Consider the following 26,370-nt stretch of genomic DNA (forward strand, 5'->3'; position numbering starts at 1 on the left):
TAGGGCAAAGAAAAAAAGTTTATCACAAGCTTAATCTAATTTTAATCAGTACTTGTGTATACTTATATTATAAATGCATTAACAAGTTTTTTAAGAAATATTGTCTAACATAGCAAAAAAGTTTAGGTATAAAAACAACATTACCAAAATATAAGAAATGCAACTAATGTGAAAAATATCTAGACTAAGCTTTAGAATACAGAAATAGTATTATACTTTATCAATACTTAATCAACAGTATCTTACATGCTATTAAAGTACTCAAGAAGCAACACTTTTTGACAAGATTGTGGGAAAACAATATACAACCTTAAATTAAAAACATGTTAACTATTTATTAAATGTTGAAAATTGGACAACACTTGACTTCAATCGCTTATCATAGACAGAGTGATATTGACGTCTCTTATACTTAATCCATATTTTTTTATACTCAAGATGAACTGGTTTAGCTGCTTGTTCTGAGTAGATTCCAAGTCCATCATCAGTATTGGTACTTTTTAGAAAAGTTAAGGTATGGTTAACTATGATATGAATTTTTATTGTTATGTTTAAAGAAATATTTTTAAAGTAATGAATAGTATATTCCATTAAATTAGTATAAGCCGTCTTCAATTCTATAACAGCAAATTCAAAATCATCAATAATTTTTTTCTTCAAATGTAGCTTGCTTTATTGTTTTAAATTTTCTTTAACATTCAAAAACTGTAAATAAATCAAGTTTTACTTCATCATCAGCATCACGAGCAAGAAAATAATATAGTAACTATCAATATATAGTAGTATAATAGTAGAAAGAGGTTCAGTATTTATTTAAGTGATTATAACATGTATAAATTCATCAATATCCTTTACATAAACCATTGTTTTATTTACTATATCACCAGCCTAAAAAATGGTTTCCCATGAGTGGCAATTGTACACTTTTTACAATGCATATGCTGCATTAACTAAACTTTTTACAGCTTGAACATGCCCACAAAGGTGAATATGCCTGATTTAACAATTCCACAGGATTTTAAACACATCCTTTCATTTTGTCTTGATTTAACTGGAAAGTTATTATTTTATTATCTTTGATATTTCTAAAACATCTGAAGTTCTTCTGATAACTTGATGGTTTATTTGAACAAATAAATATTTAATAATTCAGAATAGTTTACATTTTATAGTTTAGAGTAAAACTGAATTTCATTGACCTTGTAAATTAAAAAAGACTGCATAAATCCATTATTTTATTTATCTAAAACTATATAAACTAGTAATATAAATAATATAACGCATAATTTAGAAAGTATTTTAAATGCTAAAATAACCTGTCTAAATAACTTATCTTTCAAATTTATGAAGGTTTATGAGACTTTTTACAAAATTGAAAATAAAAATAAAACAAATTTAAGTAATTAAACGCTTAGTCATAGATATAAATTTTAATATTGTTTATAAATTAAATAACTAACCTAAGAAATTGCGTTTAGACACTTATATAAGGTATTTTGTATCATTTTTTTTCTAAACAATGTTTATAACAATTTACTTCAAATAGCTTTACGATGGTTAACTAAATTCTGATCATAACTCTCCCAAATAAAAGTTTTAACTTTACGATGGTTAACTAAATTCTGATCATAACTCTCTCCCAAATAAAAGTTTTAACTTTACGATGGTTAACTAAATTCTGATCATAAGTTCACAGTGCATGTTTCGACAAAATTTACTTCTGGTTTACCTCAATCGATTTCAATAACGTTTTAGTTGCTTTTGTTGAAAGTAGAAATATTTAAAAGTTGCAGCAACACTAGCAAAAATTTATAGTGGTATTAGTTAAGTTTTAGTTCACAGAGTTCACAAAAAACACTTTTGCTCTTAATCTAAGTAACTATGTTTTGATATTATGTTAATGGCTTTATTTTTATTCGCCACAAATAAAAATTATTGTTTATGTAACATGATAACTATTTTGTATATAGCTTCTTGTTAGTTTTGTTTCGCCAATATGCGCACATTTTACAATGTTATCCTTAAGTTCTAATAAATATATACAATTACAATCTGACTGGGGCAAATAGAAGACAAAATGTCTTATCATTAAACCCCTTTTGAAACAGAGAAAAATAAAATTTTGCAAATTCTAATATTATACAAAGGTTATTGGTACATATACGTAAATATTTAAATATTATTTATAAAAAAAATTGCACTTGATAAAATCTGGTTGATTTGGGAACAAAATTGATTTAAAAATGTTGATAATCATTGTTTTGATTTTAATTTTAACATGTTAATATAGAAATACATAACCATTCTAGTAAAATTTAAAATGACTTAGGTAAAAAGCTAAACCACTAAATCTGGTTAATTTACTTTATGGAGTATAGCAAGATATTGCCAAAACAAAATTGAAAAAATACGTATTTTGAATTTTGAAAATCAATTCACTAAAGTATAATTTTTTTTTTCTCTTTACGTTAACATTTGATTTTGTTATATAAAACAAGTAATACATTAAAGTTATGGGGGAAACAAGTGCACAGTCGATCGGCGTACACAGTTGATCAAAGGTTTTGTTTACGAACACAAACCATATTTTGTAACGCATAATATGTTACGTGGACAGTGATATAGGTCATTTTGTTGTTTATTGCAATTTTGGCCGTGAGATAGGTTTTTATCAATTTTTTTTTTGTTCTTTTTGCAGTTAAAAGATTAAAAAGTAAATTTTTGACATCATCAAACGAATCAAGTTGTTTGCAAGGTACTTACAATTAAATATTTTTGTGTGACGGTTTTGAAATATAGTTTTATAATGTGTGTTATGATTAAATTTGTTTGTAATTAATATACACTGTAAAAAAACTCCGTAGTATTTATCACACTTTTTCCGTTGTTATATTACGGAGAAAATCCATTTTCAATAAATTACGGTCTTTTACCTACACTTTTCAGACTTTTGAAATAGTCACATCATTTTATATGGTTTTGTCCGTATTTATGATAATGAGGAGTTCCGTAACTTTAAATTACGGACTTTAACTGTATATTTTAGTAAACTTAGTATAACCTCTAATTTACAGAGCACCATTTTTCTTTTTTACGAGGAGAAGTTATTCACTTATATTATTTCAAGTTAGAGATTTAATATATTTATATTGGTTTTGCTTGAACTAAAGTGTAACGTGATTTTAAAGAAGTGCAAATAATTATCTAAATTAAAGAGAATTTTTTGTGATTACAAAAAATTCTCTTTAATTTAGATTAAGGATGCTGTTATAAATAGCTATAGTCTATAGCCTATAGATATTTGTTAAAGATAGGTACTTCTGAAAATTAGTTTCCTTCATTAATAATATCTATATAATATTAATCCTATAAAATATTACTATATAGGATTTATGGTATAAAAACCATTTCTTATGTATTGAATTTTCTAAAGTTCATATCATTTATTCTTACATTTGTATAGTATGTAAAAGAAACACTAAACAATATAAACTTTAAAAAGCTCAGTTCATATGAAAAGGATCTTAAAGCATTATAAATAAATAAAACATAATTTACTAATAACTCAAGTTTTATTTACAATTTTACTTCGACATTATTTTGAATTTGCGATTGGCAGTGTATTTATTTGAGATTATTTATTTGCTTTTTATAATATATATATATATATATATATATATATATATATATATATATATATATATATATATATATTTATATATATATATATATATATATATATATATATATATATATATATATATATATATATATATATATATATATATAAGAGCCGGAACCAGCTTTTTTTGGTCTTTGAGATAGCTAAGTTCCAGACATGGAGCAAACTCCAAACATTTATAGATTTATACTTAAGTCAAATAAGGATGCTTCGCAAAAAATTGCGATGATTAAAGGCTGGGAACAAAAAAGCCACAAATTTTGTGCCCCTCCCCCTGTCCCATACGTGAGAGCAAAAAGTTCGTAAAATATTTTATGTACTGTTTTTAACTAGACTAATATTCATCGATAAATTTTAAATCTCATAGTAAAATATTTTAGCTTTCAAAAATTATGACCATATAAAGTTTATATGTCATAAATTTTATATGGTCATAATTTTTAAACGCTGAAAGATAATACTATGAAACTTAAAATTTATAGATGAATATAAGTCTAGTTAAGAACAGTACAAAAAATATTTCATCAACTTGTTGCTCTCACGTTTGGGGCAGGGGGGGGGCGCAAAATTAGGGGCTTTTTTTTTCCAGCCTCTAATCATCGCAATTTTTTGCAAAGCATCCTTATATGACATAAGTATAAACATAAATGTTTGGCGTTTGCTCCATGTCTGGAAGTTAGCTATCTTAAAGACCAAAAAAGCTGGTTCCGGCTCTGTATATATATGTATATATATGTATATATATATATATATATATATATATATATATATATATATATATATATATATATATATATATATATGTATATATATATATATATATATATATATATATATATATATATATATATATATATATATATATATATATATATATATATATATATATATATATATATGTATTAGGCCACTGCCAGGAATAAGATTTAATAAGAGTCACCCTGGAAAATGTATTTATGCAATAAATAAAAAAATTCTAATAAATATAAATTTAAAAAAAGTAATGACTATTTAGGGGTTTGAGTTCGAATAAATATTGACTCAACTGTTTTAGGGATGAGGGGCGCTAAGAATTTTAATAAACAAAAAGTTTCATGATTAGAATTCCGAAGTCGTAATTAAAACACTATAAGCTGGAATTTTTGTTTTTACAGTATTTGTGTTTTCATTTTACACTATTTCTAATGTAATATTAAATAAATATGTATATATATATATATATATATATATATATATATATATATATATATATATATATATATATATATATATATATATATATATATATAAAATGTGTGTGTGTATATATATAGTATATATACACACACACTTGAAAAGAAATGCCTAAAATAATAAAAAACCTATGAACTCGTAATGAAAGCAAGAGGTATGCTGGTTTGCCATCAGAGCTTTCAATAAGTGATCTTCCAACCTACAGACAAGTGATTCAATATTCATATCTTATTTGTAAAAATATGTATGAAGTAACAAGTATTAGTTCTCCAGAGATAATTTCAAAAGTGACAAATGAGTTGATTAGTCTGTTGAGTTGAGTACATTCTAAGCTTCTGATCCACGAGAAGTCAGTAGCCAAAAAAATTTCTAGACTTCTTAAGAGAGTTTTATCTGCTGAAGGAAAATGCAGAAATGCAAACAAAAACAAGGAATATCTTGATTACAACTTTGAGCAATTGTTTGATTTGTCTTCTTGTGGTTGTAGACCAGTAGTAGCTTGCAATAATAGGTTAGGAAAATTGTTAATTTCATTTTTATATGCAATACTTATTTTTAGCTTCTGCTAAACTTTTTACAAATAAATGTTTATAACTTGATATAATTTTTTTTTATAAGTTAAATGCTAAATTATAATGATTGTATTGGATAATTTAACATAACTTTATAATTTTAATGATATGTTTTTGTTTTCAGTTTTTCTGTAATGCTTTTTTATAAAAATGATATAAAAATTATTCTAATAGATTTTAAGTACTTTTATAATGCTTGCAATTTTTTTATGCATAGATCTTTTAAGGGTAAGAATCCTTTGGATCGCAAAACAACACACTTTGCTTGTCTCTGTGAAAGCGGCAAAAAGGTAAATAATTTTAATTTTAAAAATTAGACTTTATTTAACTCTTTAATCTGTAGTAATTCGGAGAGCTTTGAATCTGGTAGTAACAATCAAATACACGTCAGAGTGAAAAAATAGTGTACTTTTCTTCCATTTTGTCAGCAAAATACTTAATTTGTTTTATTATTAATAATAAAAAAGCCTAAAAAATGGTTTGAACTGTGACTTTCTTAAGTGTTTTGGATATTGTAAAATATATTTGAGACTATTTTATTGTATATATTCTATTCTGGAGTTCTTAACAAGTTTATTATTGAACTGAGTAAAAACCTTGTTTTAGGTATCACCATTGGATAGAAAATATTTAAAAGATTACAAATAGAAAATTAGACTAACAGGAAGATTTCAAATTGGTACAGTAGATAAAAAAATCAGCTGCCAGAGAAAAAAGAAAGCAAGAGAGAGAAACTAACGAGCAGATAAAAAGATGTATTAAGTTGCCTGCTGCGGAAATTCAATGTGATTCCAATCTGGATACTGAGTTATTTGATAACAATAATAAGTTTGAATCTGATCCAGACTTTTCTATAACCGTGCCAGTTGAAAAAAAATATACTCATTTAACAAATTTGGAAAAAGCTGCTCTACGGTTTGAAATAATCGGTGCTGCAACAACTGCATTGACAACAGCTTAATTAATAAACCATGGTATTGTAAAAAAATTTCATAAATCACGAATAATAGCTGAAAAAAGATTTTTAGAGAAAAAAAAAAGAATCAGCACTATCATAAGATCTAAACACTTAGCTGATGTTAAAGAATTAAGAATTAAGAATTAGAATTAAGGTTATTGGAATTGATGGAAAAATTGACAAGTCTACATTAGTACATTCTTTCAGTTATAACACTATTGAAAATCCTAATATTTTTGCTTCAACCAAAGAAGAACATCATCTTGCATTTACAGCAGAATATGGGCCAACAGCGCAAAATTATTTGACTCATGTAGTTATACCTTATGGAACTGGCGCAACCATAGCAAACGCTGTTGCAAATGTTTTAACAGAATATAATAGTGTTCAGAGCTTAGTCGCTGTTATTGTAGATAACACAACTTCTAATATAGGTGCAGATAACGGTTTGGTTATTAAATTTAAACTTTTAAAAGAAGTTTGCACCTTTTAGGATGTTTGCTTCATCAAGTTGAACTTCCACTGCGACACATTATATGTGAGTTAGATGGAAACACAAATGGTCCTAAGTCTTGTAAGGGGTCTATTGGAGATGCTGCATCTCATCAAACTCTTCATGAACAGCTATTGGTTGAGTTTATTCCCATATATTCGGAAATAGAGCTGTTTGTTAGCAGTGAGGTTATAAGCGATCTTAGTACAGACCAGCGAAAGCCTAATGAGTGCTGTGTGGGTATCTCAAAAGGTTTTATATTAAAAAAATTTCAAACAAAAAAACCAGGACCAATTTTTCATGCAAGATGGCTAACTGTAGCCATTAAGAATAATGATGGTTTATGTTAGGACTGATAAACCATCTCCTGAGTTGTTAGTAATTACTAAATATATTGTTCAAATCTATTGTGTAATGTGGTTTGCTATTAGGCGCTCCGAAAAATACAAAGATTCTTGTCAACTTCTGAACAAAACCATTCAGTTAGTCAAGCTTCAGGACAGCAGGATTCAGAGCATTGTTTTTAAGAACTTACAACGAAAACTCATATTGTTGTTTGCAAGAAAATTTCCTGAACTGCATGCTGCTGGATGAAAATCTGAATATAAGGCCTCAACCAAATCCTTAAAATAAGAGCATTGAAAGAATACATTACTTTTAAGCCAAAGCTTGAGCCGAAAAACAAATTTAAAATAAATTTTGAATCTGAGTCTTGGGATTGATGCTGAGTCTTGAGCCCCCAACAACTCTTTGCATAACGTCAAAAAATCTGAGAGAGTTTACTAAATCAAACCTAAAACTTTGTGTAATAGATATGCCTAACAATTCTCAATCTGTGGAGATAGCAGTCAAATTACCTCAGAAGTATCTAAACAGGTTTATGGTTACGAAAAGAGACACGATTTCATTTTGACTAAAACCCAAAGTCGAAGAGAAAATAAAATAAAGGTAGAAAAGTGTGGTTACTTTATAAAATGAATGTCTAGTATGTTAGTTATACTTTTTTGTTTAGTTGTTTTTTTCTTCAACTGCTGAATAAAATATTTACTGTAGTCAATAATCTAGGTGTAGTTCTATTGATATTAAATTCCTAATTACATAGGCTTCCAGGGTCAGTTTTCTAGGGAGGGGGGCAATTGATGAAATGGATACAAGCTCCACGATTTAAGGGCCCCTAAACGCTAATAAACTCCCTGTTAAAACTTGTAATTGATTTAACAACTATTCAAAATGAATAAAAATACGCATAAAATTATTGTAATCATTAGAAACTTGGTTTAATCTTAGTTTTCGATAGTTTTTTTGTTTTTTATCTTTGAAACTTTGGTAAATTTTATTTGTAAAAGTTGTTGTTTGACTTTATATAAAGATTTCTATAAAACATATCAAAATGGCTAAAAAGTATGATTATCAAATCCAATTTACTGAAGTGAAAATAACTTTAAAAAAAGTAAATATTGTTTTGTGTTATTAACATTGCAATGAACAAATGCCAGGGTGACTCTTTATGATTTAAAAAAAAAAACTAATTGGCAGTGGCCTAATATATATATATATATATATATATAAATATATATATATATATATATATATATATATATATATATATATATATATATATATATATATATATATATAACCCTTACGTAAATTATGTAAAACTTTATATGTAACCAGGGTTTTTCTCAAGTGAACTTGATATTGAACATAAGTTGCACATTCTAATACCTAGTGCAATATTGTCTTCTGTCTTTATACTAACTTTGTAACTCGACTTCTTCTAACTTCCCATCTAATATCCTTCATTCTTCTAAAAATCACTTTTTCTTGGTCTGCGAAGGGGGTTATGACGCTCTTAAGTGAGCTGAACTCGTCTTCGTGGGCCTTGGTATTTGACCTCTATATGGCAATTAGCCAGAGGAGCATAAGCCACATGGAGGATAAATGCATGGAAAGAAGGTATATATTTGTTAAAATAGTATGTTATATGTATTTTTATATTAACTTTTTTGTAGTGCAGTCTTTTTAAAAGACTCTTAAATGTTATTCTCGTTATTTGATCTATATTTAAATTATTTAAAATTGTGGTTTGACAAATCTGCAGAATAGAAATTTTGATGTTTGTTTTTGACAAAGTTATCTGTAGAAAAGAAACTTTGATGAAAATTGTTAAATTATTATTTAATTATTTATTTGTTTTATTAATTTATATTATATTGATTAATTTTGATTGTTTGAACTTTTAAAATGAAATACTACTATTGAAAGTTTTCTTCTGGTTCATGCTTTGGTTCAATCCAACCTTGAATTTCAAAGGTAACCACATCTGAATCTTCCAGTCCTTTGCTCGAAAATCAGACAGATGTTTTCTAAGTTCCATTACAAAGCTGCCAGTTGAAATCATGGATTTGCTCCTCAAAGTTGCTACTCTTTTGCCAAAACACGAAAATACAATAATCAGGGTCATTTGTGATGATATTTTCATATTTGTTTTTTAAAAATTAACAGTTTTTTCATATTACCTGCAATGTATTCTATAATTGTTTATTTCTACTCTACACTTTCTTCTAATACACTGCATCTTGATTATCTGCAACTGCACGCTCTACATTTTGTGATTTTCAACATTACTTTCTTTTTTTTACTGTAAACAATGATTTATTAATCTGATCTGATTATTATGTAGATGTATTGTAAAAATGAACCCTGAAAAATAAAATAAAATCGAAAAAAACGACTGGCAAAAAACAGTATGTCGGACCTAACCCAAAAGTTTTGAGTTTTGTAAACAAACTAGCGGTGTTTGAATGGACAGAACATCATTTTATCAAAAGACGTTTTGTTTATATTTATCATAACTATTATAATATAATATATATAATATATATCATAATATATATCATAATATATATCATAATATATATCATAATATATATCATAATATACATCATAATATATATCATAATATATATCATAATATAGTATAATTTGTCTTAATAAAATATTATTTGTTATCATAAATATTATATAATATATGAGATACAATATATATAATAACTACTGCAATATAATATAATTTGTTTTTATCTATTATAACTATTATTACTATAAGAGCTATTATTATTTCTTTCTGTTTTTTTTTAAAAATATACAAATTGGAATTTTTTTACGTTTCAGAATAACATAAGGCTGATTTTTTTTAATATGAAATGGGTTAAAAAAGGCTGTTGTTAGAAAAAAAGGAGCAGTGTTATCAAAGTTTATGAAACAGGCTGTCGCAGCTATGTTAGATAAAACACAGACAATTAGAGGTGAATCTAAGCTGTAGAATATACCTTATGGTACATTGCATTCTTATTTATTAAAAGCTAAAGATGTTGGAATGGATATTATAAAGTTAAGGCAAATTACAATGTCCGCAAGAACTTTTTGATGAAAATGAAACACTATTACATGACTATCTAAATAAATCAAATGAGTATTGTTATGGACCATCGAGAAAAGAAGCCAAAAAGTTAGCATATGGTTTTAAGTAAAACTTATTCAATAATTATTTAGTTTTGAGTTTAGTTTAGTAATCTAAAGTAAATTAGAACAAATGGAATACTTTAACCTAAAAATATTTTTTCCTTAAGACTTTTAGATAATGTCTACATATAAGTATATAGTTTAAAATACTATAGAGATGTCGCGAGTCTTTTAATTCTTATTGATCAAGATGTGTAGCAAAAACAGATTGTTGGTACTATAGGTAGCCCATATATTTTACAATGATCGGATATGAGCTACTCTGATCGGGTTGTGTACTTATATGTAATTGATTGTGTACACAAGAGTACTCAATCCATAATTTTTTTTTTGACCACTTCTAACTTCATTTTGTACATAACTTTAAATTAAACAAACTCAATTAGGGAAAATTAAATGCTGAATAATTTTGACATTTTAAAACGGTTTAGAGATAATATTATCTTCAAACATTGTAGTTTAAAAAAAATATTTTGAAAAGTAATAGACTGTGCATTATTTCCCGATACTATTTAAAATCGATTTTAATAAGCCAAAAACTCTGTAACTTCAAAATGTATATCATCTACAAATTTGTTATTTTTTGTGTCACTAGTTATGTTGTTACGTGTTAATATTTTTAAACTAATATTTTTAAGTGAGGTGAATGTTTTTCCATAAAGTGAAAAGTAAACTAAAAGTAGTATAACAAAATATGATAAACTAAACCTAAAATATTACCAGAAGTAGTCGATGGAGGAATAGTTGTTTCAGCTAAAGAAAAAAGTCAAAAAATAGAATGATTTCACATTTACCATTTTGTTTTAATAAATATAAACAAAATCAAAGCGCAAAAAACTAGAAAATCTTATGATTTCATTTATGTTAATCTAAAACAAATTTGATATTTATTTGGTATTTATTTGATACAAATTATATATTTATATACATATTTATTTGATAATTGTACAATTTTTTTCTTAATATTATATAATATATGAGATACAATATATATAATAACTACTGCAATATATTATTATTTGTTTATATCTATTATATCTATTATTACTATAAAAGATATTTTTATTTCTTTCTGTTTTTTTTTAAAGAATTCAAATTGGAATTTTTATACGTTTCAGAATAACATAAGGCTGATTTTTTTAATATGAAATGGGTTGAAAAAAGGCTGTTGTTAGAAAAAAAGGAGCAGTGTTATCAAAGTTATATGTAATTGATTGTGTACACAAGAGTACTCAATCCATAATTTTTTTTTGACGACTTCTAACTTCATTTTGTACATAACTTTAAATTAAACAAACTCAATTAGGGAAAATTAAACGCTGAATAATTTTGACATTTTAAAACGGTTTAGAGATAATATTATCTTCAAACATTGTAGTTTAAAAAAAATATTTTGAAAAGTAATAGACTGTGCATTATTTCCCGATACTATTTAAAATCGATTTTAATAAGCCAAAAACTCTGTAACTTCAAAATGTATATCATCTACAAATTTGTTATTTTTTGTGTCACTAGTTATGTTGTTACGTGTTAATATTTTTAAACTAATATTTTTAAGTGAGGTGAATGTTTTTCCATAAAGTGAAAAGTAAACTAAAAGTAGTATAACAAAATATGATAAACTAAACCTAAAATATTACCAGAAGTAGTCGATGGAGGAATAGTTGTTTCAGCTAAAGAAAAAAGTCAAAAAATAGAATGATTTCACATTTACCATTTTGTTTTAATAAATATAAACAAAATCAAAGCGCAAAAAACTAGAAAATCTTATGATTTCATTTATGTTAATCTAAAACAAATTTGATATTTATTTGGTATTTATTTGATACAAATTATATATTTATATACATATTTATTTGATACTTGTACAATTTTTTTCTTAATAACTTGAAACTTAACAAAAATGTATGGGAAAAAAGAAATTAAATCATTTATGTTTATCTAAATCCAGGAGTTTAAAAAGGAGGCATGGAACTTAAAAAAGAGTCAAACAACATTAAATCAGGAACAACCATGAAAAAGTTTTTTAATTGGTCTCCTAGTCAGCTAAAATGTAGTTCTATAAATCACTATGATAGAGTGAATTAGATTTATAAGAAATACATTTAAAGGGTTTCAGTTACACCAGAGATTCTGAACAACATAAAACCGAATGAGGATAAATTGAGTACAACCTAAAACTAGGGAAAAGACAAAGTATATGAGCCAAAAACACGAGGTTTTAAATATAAAAGTTAACTTTAAGACTCCACTTAATTTTTTAGATTTGACCACGAAATGCGCAGTATTTTTAGCTAAAGTTGTAGGTACATTTAAAAAAAGATTTTTTTATGTCGTGATTATATCTGAACCTTTAAATAAACTTTTTCTGAAAGGGAAATCTTTTTAAGATGCAAATAGAAAAACATTTTTACAATCGGTTATGAAATTTGCATAAAAACATTCTAAATAGTGCTTGATTTGAAAAGAGTCTAATTTGTTCAGCTGAGCTCAGTTGACTCACAAAAAACAATATTCTGCTTTCACAATATGGCCTTTCGCTTTAATATATTGCATTCGAACAGGGCAACAATATTTAGTAAATGAATCGGGTTAGCCCGTAATCACATGTATATGATCACGTAATCAGTTTTCACGTAATCAGTTTTCTGTATTTTAAGTTGCACAGGTTCTGTACACAAAAAAAAAAAAAGTTCCTTAACTGAAACTGGTAACTTGTCCTCTTCATCTTCAGTTTTCTGTTTATAAACAGACTGCATAGTTGAACCACCAATATCAACTTTGTTTTTAAGAAGGAAAGTGTTATAAAAATGATTTACTTTAGATTTGTACATTGAACAGTGGTATGCCACAGGGGTCAGTAATTGGACCACTCTAGTTTGTATTATTTGTCACTGATTTGCCTGAAACTCTAAAAAATTTAACTACACTGAATGCAGATTACACAAAAATTTTGAATAGAATGCTTTCCTGTTCATCAACTCTCTCTTTGCAATCAGTTCTCGACTTAGCTTTAAGGTGAACTCAAGACTGGCTTGTGAAATTTGGTATTTCGAAATGTAGGGTCACGCACTTTGACCGGAATAAAAAAAAATCATCCCTATATATCAAGAAACAAAAGTTAAACATAACAGAACCTGAAAGTGATCTAGGAGTAATCTTCTCAATCAATCTTAAAGGAAAAAATCATGTAATAAAATACATAGACAAAGCCAACAAAACATTTGGTCGGATTAGAAAATGCTTTGTTTGTTTAGATATTAGGCTCCTGATAATACTTTATGTTTCCTTTGTGCAACCACTGTAAGAGTTTACAGTACCAGTCTGGTCACCTATTCGAAAGGGTGAAATTGATTTATTAGAGTCCAATATTCCGAATTCAATTAATACCATAATATAAAAAAAATCAAATATGAGATTTTAAAACTCTCAATTAGACTACCTTAAAACAAAAAAACTAAAATTCAACCAAACTCAAACGAGAGGTCACAGCTTTAAATATGTCAAAGAAATCACTAAAGACAATTTTTTTTTTCAAACTTTTTAGTTTTTTTTCTGTCTTGTTTAATTGTTTGTTCTTCGTTTTATCTAATTTGTTTATGGTATTACCTATTAACTAAGATGATCTTATTTTAATTGTAATATTTTTGTATTACTTTTATCTTATTTCTTAGATTATACTTATAGTTATAATTATTTATATTAATAGATTATTATAGATTATACTATTGGAAAAAAATTTTGTAAAAATATATGTTGAAACACGGTGCTCGACGATTAGGCAAAAACAAATGTCTTCTTCTTGCTCCGGCCATTAATTTTATGATGTAAACATAATTATGTATGTATATATATATATATATATATATATATATATATATATATATATATATATATATATATATATATATATATATATATATATATATATATATATATATATATATATATATATATATAAATATATATATATATATATATATATATATATATATATATATATTAGGGTGGGTCATTATGATGTAAATGTTAAGTTCGGGCTGTAAAACATTACTAAAATGTTGCATTACAGTCTACTTATGAAAAAAACTCCTTTTGAAATAAAATTGAAGCGTGTCTTGGATCCGCAACTTTGGGAATTAAAATTACTGTATAATCGTATAATGAAAATACTCGTGGTTTAATGCTATATTCCATTACTCGACATCTTGTTACATTAAATTTAAAAATGCAAGTAGTTGTTAAAGGAGAAATAGTCAGAGTGTAGTAGGCAACACATAACAGCAATTTGTTTCAGTTATTTGCTATTTGTTATGGCTCAAGAAGTCAGATTTAGAGTCAATTTTCGGTAATTCTGCTCGAGATTTACGACACTGCAAAACCATTCCATGTCGTGATTTGTGCCCGAAAACTTTCATAGTTGTTGCTGAGATGTCTTTAATAGTACGTTCAACAGCCTGAGAATGGCATGGAATACCACTCAAGACATCAACGTGGAACTGGAAATGTTCAAGATCATCATTAGAAACAGTTGATAAAAGCGGTGGTGGTGTTGCAATAGCAACAGACCAGTCAATCATTTTTATGAATGACGAAGCTTCCGGATCAAGCTTGATGCTTGATTTATCAAAGACACGTATCTTGCTACTTTGTGATGTAGCTCCTGCGTCAATTATTTTGTCACACGAAAACTGACGAATTGATACATTTTCATCTGTAACTCCTCCAATAAGAATGTTCTCAGGATGAGCAAAATAGCAGTCGTTTTGGAACACTGGTTCAAGAATTTTCCACTCTTCTTTCCCTAGTTCATAGCACTGCTTCATAAGATAAAAGAAGTTTCTTGCTCCGTCAAGGCAGGAAGAATGACGCTTTATGTTGAACCACGATGGCGCATAAACATTTACAATGAATCTTGTAATTCTTTGCAATGGTTTTGAAGGATTTTCCTTAGACATATACAAACGTAAAATACGATTGGCCTTTGTTAGCCACCTTGCATGGTTCAGATTTCCTGGCATAGCAGTCTGGAGGAACAATATTTGATCACAAGCAGTGTATCCCTGCTGAACAGCTAAGCAAGCTTTTAGAAGGTATATCTGATCAGAGCTTAAATCTTTCTTGACATCAACACATACATCCTCAACTTTACCAGGTATATGTTTAAAGTTCACGATATCTAAATCTTTTGGATCAAAATCAAGTGCAATGTCTATTTTACCTGTTGAAGTAGCTGGACCTGTTGAACGTCCACTATCCGCAACAGAGAAATATTTTCTAAAAGGTAGTTCATTTGCATGTAACAAGCAGACCAACCATTGCAATGTTCTCCCAAGACCTTCTTCTAATTTTTTGATTACTCCATTATGTTGACCTGTGTTATTCATAGAACCATCGCAAACAACTGCTGCTAAAGTGTCTGATGATTTGATGTTGTTGATGCTCAATAATATCTCTTGTGCAATATCAACAGCTTTACTACTTTGTGGCGTGACATGATTGACATATTTGTTTTGCGGAAATGACACTATCACATAGTGTTCTTCTTTGAAATTTCGTTGGACACCACTTGTTTTAACGGAAGTGATATCCTGCTTTCCATCAAATCCAATGCAAAGTATTTTTTGGACTTCAGCAGCATGCTTCTTAACTTCTTTTTTCCTCAACATATTTCTCTGACGACGAAGTTTTGCTGGATCAATAGCATTCTCTGATGTTATAAGATCTAAATCTTTTAGTACAGCATTTGCTATTAGGCAAGCATCCCTGTTACTGATTTTACACCTATCCATGGCCTTACACAACTCAGGATATTGTTTAGTGTTGTAAACCTTCATCTCTTCATCACTTGACATCTCATTATTACTTGACATCACTTCATAACTTGACATCACTTTACCATCTGACATCTCAATTGGCAAGAATTCTTCATCTGGCTTTGACTGTTCATTATCAATGCAATATGTTTCATTTGGATTAACTTCTTTATCAAACTTCATTTTCTTATCTGTAATCGGTAAATTGCATGTTTTACTTCCTCTTTTTTCTCTCTTCTGCAGCTTAATTGTTTCTTCTTTGTCTACTTTTCCTATTACCATCTTCCGTACCGTTTTTTGATCTATCCAGAACTCCCATTCAAGTGTTAGAATTTTTTTTGGCAGTGGACATAAACAAGCTGACCTTTCTCGAACACCTTTATTAAAACACTTACACAGACAAATATCAAATAGTTGGTCTAACATCTGTAAACTTGATTTAAATGTTGCAGAGGACTTCTTGCGATCAGAGTATTTACCAAGCTCATGTACTTTGTTAATTAGTTTCTTTATGCGAATAATTAAGCTGCTGACTGCAATGGTAGGAATACTTGCTTTGTTGTACAGTGTTTTAATTTCATTAGCTATGACTGTTGCTCTTTCAGTAACACTTGCGCAATTGTTACTTTTTAATAAATAGTCATATGCTTTGAAAACATCAGCAGAAGTTGGCAGTTGATTTGTTTGGAATGGTCTAGGTTGTCCAAGTATACCATGTTCAGTTTCACTTCTTGTTTTAAAAGTAGCCATTTTTATTTTCAATTTTAACTAATTAAACTAAAACAAAAAAACGAACAATGTAATTTAAATGTAATATATACAAGTATATATCTTATAATGAAGTACAGGATCATGTTATGGGAAGTCAACAAACAACACTAACAGCTTTTTGTCTTATCTTTCGTAGGGTGCTCTAAACTTTTGCAAAGTTCTGTATACTATTAATAAAATATTATTAACATGAATCATCAAAAAATCTAAATCTTAATGCTTTTATCCTGCAATTATACAACTGTTGTAAAATAGCATTATTTTGACCTAATATAGTAAAATTCAAGTTAAAGTTGGTAAAACTAAATCAAATTTTTATTACATTTCTTTTACATATCATTAATAGAGACAACAAAATGCAACTTTATTTTCATGTTTCATAAAAAAAAAAAAATTTGACCCACCCTAATATATATATACATATATATATATATATATATATATATATATATATATATATATATATATATATATATATATATATATATATATATATATATATGTCCTTTAATATTATGTGACATAAACGCACTTTTAATAAAAACTTAAACATATAGTTTAAATAACGGGTATAAGACTTTATTATAATGAATTATTATACGCGTGTTTAATTATGTAAAAAATATTAGTTTTTCATTAAATGATTTAATGTAAAATAAACCATAATGAAAATTAATTAATTTACTTTCATTAGGATATATTCATTATGAAAGTAAATAAAACTATAAGGCTTGAAAAAAAAGTTTAAATCTATGTTCTTGGTAAATATTTTGTAATATTAAAGCCAAAGAGTGTTATAAATTACATATCTGCATTAATTGGTCGATCATTTGTTAGATTGACTTCTCTACTGATGTTAAACTACAATTTTCATATTTTAAAATCTTTTACTTATATTGACGGAGAGAAAAAACAAACGTTAAAGCTAAAAAAAATTTAATTTTAAAACTTAAGTTTATTATGTGCCTATTTTCTTGATAAAACTCTACAAAAATAGATTATTTTCAAAATCGATTTCGTTCGAAAAAGAATCGCAAATACTTGATAATGGCGACTTCTTGTTTAAAAAAAAAAGGAAAATTCTATAAGGAGTGAGTTGGAAATCATATTGGAAGATAAAAAAAAATTCGAAAAAACAAAAAAAGATAGATCTGATGAGCTGCACCTGTCAATTTCAGGGAATGGAAAAATAAAAGCAACAAATGAAGTTGCAACAAGATTTTATTCTGGTGTAAAGGCTCATACAGCAACTCTACTTTAATTATGAAGCATGCATGTCATAATTTTGAAGATATTGTATTATCAAAATCAAAAGCCCATAGAAAAGGATTTCATACCTTCAAAAAAAGGGGGAAGAATTTAGAAATAGTCCTAAAAAATTTTTAATTGGTAAGAGACTCTTGCCTCATTTCGATATAAATTTGTTTAATGAATGGGATCTTGAATATAATGTTACCGTTAAAATGGAAATGATTGCAGTAAGCGTAACTTCTTAGAATGATAATTTGAAGTGTCTAAAAAACTTGGCTTACAAATTTTCAGGTATGCAATGAAGATAATAACCATTAGAGAGATTTAAATTCAACATTTTTGATAACATTTCTTACATGCATTAAACTGCACAAAAAGCGACAGAGTACTTAGGAAACACCATCATTTCTTTCTTGGATAAAATTTTTCTCAAGATAAGAACAGACTATTTGGGTAACAAAGTTATCAAACTATACAAATGTATCTATTTGGGTAACGATGTACCAAACTTCTATCTTTATCAACTCTTTATCATAATATACAAGATACATTGTTTTGGATTTGTTCTTGATCTTAATATACTACATATGTTATTTTGGATAAAAATTTTGTATATCTTTATCACAGCTTCAAGTTTTTAAAAGATTTTGTGTTATGTATTTTGTTTACAAATGGCTACTCTGAAAAAGATATTTGTTAAGTGAAAGATATCATGGCAGACTGTTATGTAAAAAGTCAGAGACAAAATATCATGGTGGTTGCAAAAGAGAATAAAAAAAGGAATAATAAAGAGCAACTTAAACAATATAATATAATTCCTTTGCAAAAAATATTTTAGATTAAATGTAACTTTTTTTTTCAATTCTAGTATTATTTTATTATTTGTTATAGTTGCAGCCGTAAGTTAAGCAGAATTCGTTAGGATTTCAAGACAATTGTTAAAATATGTGTATGTAAAAATGATGCACAAATTACGTAGAGCTTCTAATCAAACACAAAAGATTTTTAATCAAAAAACACTGTTTTCACTTTGGACTGTTTTCTTATTTAGATATTTGACATTTTGAAGAAAAATGAAGTCCTCACCTGACACAAAGTTTTTGGTATCCAAACAAGATTTGGATACCAAAAACTTTACATTTTTATTTTGTTTAAAGTGACCAGAATTTGTTTTACACCTTTTGGTTCTGTAAAAAAGTGAGTTTCTTTAAAACCCAAACATATATATATATATATATATATATATATATATATATATATATATATATATATATATATATATATATATATATATATATATATATATATATATATATATATATATATATATATATATATATATATATATATATATATATATATATATATATATATATATATATATATATATATATATATATATATATATATATATATAGACATAGAGGGAAGAAGGGAGCAGTTTTAAACTTTTTCTTTTAACTTTTTTAATAAAACAATGTTTTATTTTTTTTAACACTCTTTTTTCTAAATAGTCAAAACAATGATAAAGGAATGAAATTGCAGTGTTAGTACAATTTTCAAGCTAAAAATAAAGTAAGTATTTTTATATTTCAAGCATCCATAAAAGTGTTATGCCAGCATATGGTAGCTTCGAATCTAACTGAGGCAGCTTTGAATCAATACCAGCAAATGAAAACAAGTGAAGTTTAGGATACAAGAAGGTTAAGATGTAAAGGGTAACTGTATTTTTTAACTTCATTAGTTTGAACTTTTATTAGTAATAAAACTAGATCACTTAGTTATAATACATCAAATGTTAAAATCACTTTAAATAACAAACCAGAGAAGACTTATGTAAAACTGTTAAAGCTAGTAAAAGTATTAACTTATTACTTTATTTAATAAAACTAAAAAAATCAAACATTACTTTTAAGTGTTAAAAGTTAATATTTTAACAAATAGTATGCGGTGAAAATCAAAATAATTTAAGTTTATTCAATTCAACACAGATTAAAGTACTTTACGTGTTAGATTGATTTTGGAAGTTACTTGTTTTAAAGATCTTTTGGACTTTTCAAATTAAATCTTGCCTATAAGATAAATTTTTGTTTATTTCGTATCTCTCTGTAGTGTCAGTTAGAATCTTAGATTTTCTACTTTTTCTGCCTTTATTTGTTTTTTTGCGAGGTAGAGCTTTTGGAAAGGGTCGTACGGATTCAGGTGTTATAATGTAGTTTAACTGCAGGACATTGGAAATAATGTTTTCTTTTAAGCCAGATGTGCTAGAAACGTGATGTATAACAACTTTTTGAAGATCCTCAAAGTTAGATATACTAAACGTTTCCGTAAGAGGACGATTAGTTACTTCAAAACATAGGATGTCATTCTGACAGAAAGCATTTCGTGAAATATGATATTTTTTAGTTGTGGAAAAACCAGAAATAACATTACTTGCAATATATATATATATATATATATATATATATATATATATATATATATATATATATATATATATATATATATATATATATATATATAATTATATATGTATATATATATATATATATACATATATATATATATATACATATATATATATATATATATATATATATATATATATATATATATATATATATATATATATATATATACATATATATATATATATATAAATATATATATACATATATATATATATATATATATATATATATATAAATATATATATATATATATATATATATATATATGTGTGTGTGAGTGTGTTTGTGTGGGTGTGGGTGTGTGTGGGTGGGTGGGTGTGTGTGTGTGTATATACAGCGGTGGCCAAAAATTAAAGACCACTTATTTTTTAGTTGGTTTCTTAATCCTTAAATTAAAATTAAGAAGATTCTAATTGACATATTAAATTATTTTTTTTAATATCTTGTTAATTAAAACATACGGATTATATTGGTATAATGTTTTTAATTTAATTCTAATTAAATAGCGTTTAACTTATTAAAAAACTGATGAGTACTTATAAATCTTCTTTAAATAAATTGGACAAAGTTTAACGACCACTTTCAAATCTTTAATTTGCACTTATTAAAAATAATAATCCATTATTTTTTTTAACTGTCTTAATTGCTTATTACGTTGGCTATAAAATAAAATGTCGAAACCTGAGTTTCGATATCAAATAAACATTTATTTTTTGAACTGCAATAAGGATATAAAAACATTGCAAAAATGCGTGCAAAGATCGAAGAAAAAGACAGATACGCGGCTCTTGTATTAAAGGAAGAAGGCTATAACATCAGACAAATAGCAGAAAAGATTGGAAGGTCTTACTCTTGCATTATTAACATAATTCAACGATACAAAGAGACCCGGTCAATTAATTATCGTCATAGGACTGGACGCAATAAAGTTTCAAATGACCGTGATGTTCGCTCGTTAGTGAGATTAATGAAAGAAAACAGACAAGCATCATCTACAGACTTGTCTACGAAATGGACACTGTCAAATGGTCTGAAAGCAAACCCTAGAAGGGTCCTAAATTATTTATGGCGTGCTGCTGCAAAAAAACCACGCCTAAATAAAAAACAAAAATTTGCCAGGAAAGAGTGGATAAAAGCCAATTATTCTGACACATTGAGAATTTTGCTTAAGAGGACCATTAACCGTCAAGTCTAATTGTTGCATGCGATGAGTGCAGAGGGAAGGAAATATTAAAACAACCATTTCATTTTCACAACAATAATTGATGGCATCTAATAAACAATGACTTTCATGATTGTTCATTATGAGTTAACCTGGATCATTTTTTGAATATTAAACAAATTTTTTTATGTGTTCAAACACTTAAAAAAACAATTTCACTGTCACCCAGCCACATGTTGGACTGTTTGCATACTCTATACAACTAGGAGGCCCTCCTCTTATCACGATATCATGAAAACTTTTTCTGGGAAATCTAAACACAGGTGGAATAAAAATTCCGATTGCAATTCCTATACCACACATAATAGTTAGCTGCCCATGTTCAGCAGACACACTGTCACACTGTCCCACTTGTTTTATTCTATGTATTCCTATAACATTGGGCGATTGTAGTACTGACATTATGTTGGTTTTGTCAATAATATAAATTCTATCAGGAGTAAAGTTATTTTTTTAAATATTTTCATCGTTATCAAAAAACTGATTTACATTGTGCTAATTAGAACTTGTAGAACAAGACAAACTATTATTTTCAGGTTTACGAAATGAAAGTTTGTTGTTGCTTTTCATAAAACCCTTTAACCACTCTATACCAGCTTGTTTATTTTCTCTATATAACCGGACATAAGCTAATTTTTATAGCATATTGAATTAGTAATTGCCTTGCATGTTTATAATTCAAACATAATTTATTTTAGAGCTTTTTATAAGGTAGTCTTTCAACACCTTCTTATCTTTATTAAATACTTGGGAAACAGTATGCTTAGTTGTGAACCTTAGCTTGACCTTGGATAATAAATCCTGTTTATATTTCTTTATTCGGTAACGTAAAGTATCACGTTTTATATTTTAAGTATTAGCAGCTTGGTTCTGCTTCATAAACCCATTTACAACTTGGAGAACAGCATTGTTTATATCTGCCTCTTTAATTTCTATTTCCCTCTTTTTCTTTTAGTTTTCAACGATTTTTATCTTTAAAAATGGTTGAAAACTAAAGTCACTTTTGATTTGTTTTTTTGATCTTCCGCACTAATAAAATTTCATCCTTACGGATTACTTTCTAATTTAAAGGTAAAAATGGTTGAAAAACTTGAAACGGTTGTTCATAATGTGCTTAATTTACATTATATATCATATCATTCAGAAAGATTTGGTTGCTTCCTGTTGTTGCAAATCCTGTTGTTGCAAAAAGTCCTAATAACAAAAGTTTTTGATTTTGTATTTATTTATATTTTATAATATATGCAATATTATCAAAATATATTTTTGTTTAAAAAAAATGTTTAAAGCAAATGTTATTTTATTGTTTAGAACATATTTAGGTGGTATGTAATGGTAACATTATGCATAACAATTTTCAGTTTTTATATTATCAATAATTTTTAACTTATCGGTTAGGTTGCATAGACTTTTTAAAGATTGTCATAAAGTGGCATCAGAAACATGCTCAAAATTTTAAGTTTAGAATTTTGTCTTATGATCAAAAGAAGTTTGTCTTCTGGTTACAAGAAATTGATTTCATTTTAAAAATTAAACAAACTGTCTTTTTTCGTTAAATATTTGTTTAGGAGAATTTTATATTCTACATTTCTTTAACTGAATTAATTAGCAAAAGTAAAATTGTTCAAGTTTTTTTTTTAAGTTGGCGAAGTGATTTCTAGATAATTTAAAATTCAATACTATCATGTTCATCATTATAAATAAGTAATTACTGTCATTTTTATTAGCATACAAAGCTACATGCTTTGTATGCTAATAAAATAATTTTCACTATTAAAAAAAAAAAAAAAAAAAAGGAAAGTTAAAGTGATCAACCAAAATCTTACCTCGGACTTCAATGAGCTGTGTTAGACAAAGTAAAACACATATTGGTTTGAAAAAGTTGATTCCCACTGTTGTTTGCATCACTATCTTAAAATATAAATGTAATACTATCTTTTGTAACTAATAATTTTTAGAAAAATTCAATAATTATCTTTCTATAAATAACCTATATATAAATATAAAATAAATATAAAAATATAAAAAACCTGGTAATTTTAATAGGGATTTGCAGAAAAACTAGTTTTTAAAAAAATTAAATTTTTTTTTTTAATTTAATTTAGGTGACCCAAGAAGTCCTTACGGTTTTATTAAAGAGCACTGCGGATGAGCATTTAATTGAAAATTCACGCCTTCTTCCTAATCGATGTCGCAACACTTGCCCAGAGGTGGGGTTTGAACCAGGGATCCTTTGATTCTAAGGCAAGTGCGCTACCACTGTGCTACGGCTGCTCATAATTATAATTTGAATTATATTTCCTATATTATTTGTGATTATAATTATATAACGTAAATATAATTATCTCGCTATATAACTCGTAATTACAATTTAAATTGTCGTAAGGGCCATGTGTTTCCAAAGTGCATAAATAATCAAAGAGTTTTTTAATTCAAGTATCTAAAAGTAATATTTTGTTTTTATTTCTGAGTTTTTTCTTCTTATAAAAATATGTTTGCGTAGACACACAACAATACGCACGTATATAAACGCATACGCTCACAATTGTTAGGAAACATTTCGTATTAAATTTAAGGCAATATTACTATGCTTTGGTATACATGCTTATAGTAAACCTCAAGTACATGAACTTATTTAAGTATTAGACATAAAACTTAAAGACATAGATTATTTATACTTAAGTATTAGAATAAAACTATAAACTTTGCTTGCTTTTGCTTTTTATACATTCTTTCTTTATTAAATTAGGATATGAAAAGTATTTTTTTATATGTACATGATCAAGCGTTTGTTATACGCGGAAGTACGATTGTTACACAAGAATTATTTAGAATCGCTAAATTCTTATAAAAGAGTAACAAAGTATATCAAAAAAGAAAGTTTATAACTTTCAAAAAAAAGCGACATTTCAAACAAATCTATATACTAATGCTTGGACAGTGCTTCACAGTAGTAAGGAGATAAAACAATATATAAATATACTAGTTCAAATTCTATAGTTTGCCATTCGATTAATATCATAACACATATAAATGTTACAACTAATTTAATGGCAGGAGCAATTCATCTTGTTGTAATATTCTTTTGTGAATATTACAAAAAATCAATATCATTTTTTTTAAGCTTGAAAGACAAAACCGGTATCAATGAAAAAAAATTAATAAAAATGATAACGCTCACTTTGGACATAAACAAAAATACTTATTTAATTTATCATAAACTGCATTCATAAAGAAATCTAAAGAGTTTTAATTTCGACATATGCATTTTATATTGCTCTTACAACTACAACTTAAAGGTGTCCTGTAATAAAGTTTTGACTTAATATTATAAATAATATATATTAAACTATGGAAAAAGGAAAATGTTAATGTTAGTATAAATAATAAAGTATATATATATATATATATATATATATATATATATATATATATATATATAAATATATATATATATATATATATATATATATATATATATATATATATATGTATATATATATGTATATATGTATATACATATATATATATATATATATATATATATAATATATATATATATATATATATATATATATATATATTATATATTTAATATAAATGTAGGCTTTCAATACAAAATTTCAATTATCTTATAATAAAAACAATTGGAGGAGATTATATGGAATTTTCATTAATGAAAAACACTATTTTATAAAGAAGTGATTTTCTTATTTTGACTCATAATATAATATAAAAGTAGTATTGCATACTTTTTATAAACCTTTGAATAAACCTTTTTTATAAACCTTTGTTTATTAGATAATTGCTGTAATCCAATCATTCTTTTGTGCAAAGTTGTTTCTAGTGTTAACCTGACCATATGAGTAAAGGCTTTTGAGGAAAAAAACTAGACGAATAACTATGTTTCTAGTGTAGTGTGTAAGCGCTAACCACTTTTCAGTTATTTTTTTTAAAAGCTGAAAAAAACACGCTTTTCGAAATTATTCTCATGCCCTAAATCAACAATATTTATTTCAAGATATAGCGTATTCCTTGCAAGTTGTTGATTTATGAAGTACATCGTCAACATTTTAAGGTTATTTCTTGAACGTATTTCCATGGATCTGTTCTATAAACCAAAACTTTGCAAAAGTGCTCACATTTTTCAACAATCTTTAAAACATTATAGGATGAAAATATTAAACCACCACAATTTCGAAAATTTATAAAATTTTTCAAGATGAACTGCAAAATATAAAGTATCGATGATCTATGGACAAGGCTTGTTGAGAAATCAAGCTATTTGTACATGTCAGACATGTAATTTTAGTATAAAGTTTTCTAACAATAAGGCTTGCTATATCCAAGTTTAGCTTTCTTACAAACAGAAG

At 26.4% G+C, this 26,370-nt stretch overlaps 1 protein-coding gene across 26 annotated transcripts in view; it reads right to left on the minus strand.

Moving 5' to 3' along the window:
- LOC136075442 (uncharacterized) overlaps window positions 1-26,370 on the minus strand; it is a 131,096-nt gene that overhangs the window by 84,594 nt on the left and 20,132 nt on the right. For 23 of the 26 annotated variants that reach the window (XM_065788661.1, XM_065788649.1, XM_065788653.1 and 20 more), the window contains 3 exons: window positions 23,824-23,908; window positions 12,107-12,139; window positions 11,187-11,219 (listed from right to left, as the gene is read on the minus strand). In XM_065788661.1, the coding sequence (XP_065644733.1) occupies window positions 11,187-11,219; window positions 12,107-12,139; window positions 23,824-23,902 (145 nt within the window). In that variant the 5' untranslated portion in view covers window positions 23,903-23,908. The remainder of the gene's footprint in view (window positions 1-11,186; window positions 11,220-12,106; window positions 12,140-23,823; window positions 23,909-26,370) is intronic. The other 3 variants (XM_065788650.1, XM_065788662.1, XM_065788648.1) reach the window with 1 other exon arrangement.

Source organism: Hydra vulgaris, chromosome 01 (assembly GCF_038396675.1).
Source record: "Hydra vulgaris chromosome 01, alternate assembly HydraT2T_AEP".
NCBI lineage: Eukaryota > Metazoa > Cnidaria > Hydrozoa > Anthoathecata > Hydridae > Hydra > Hydra vulgaris.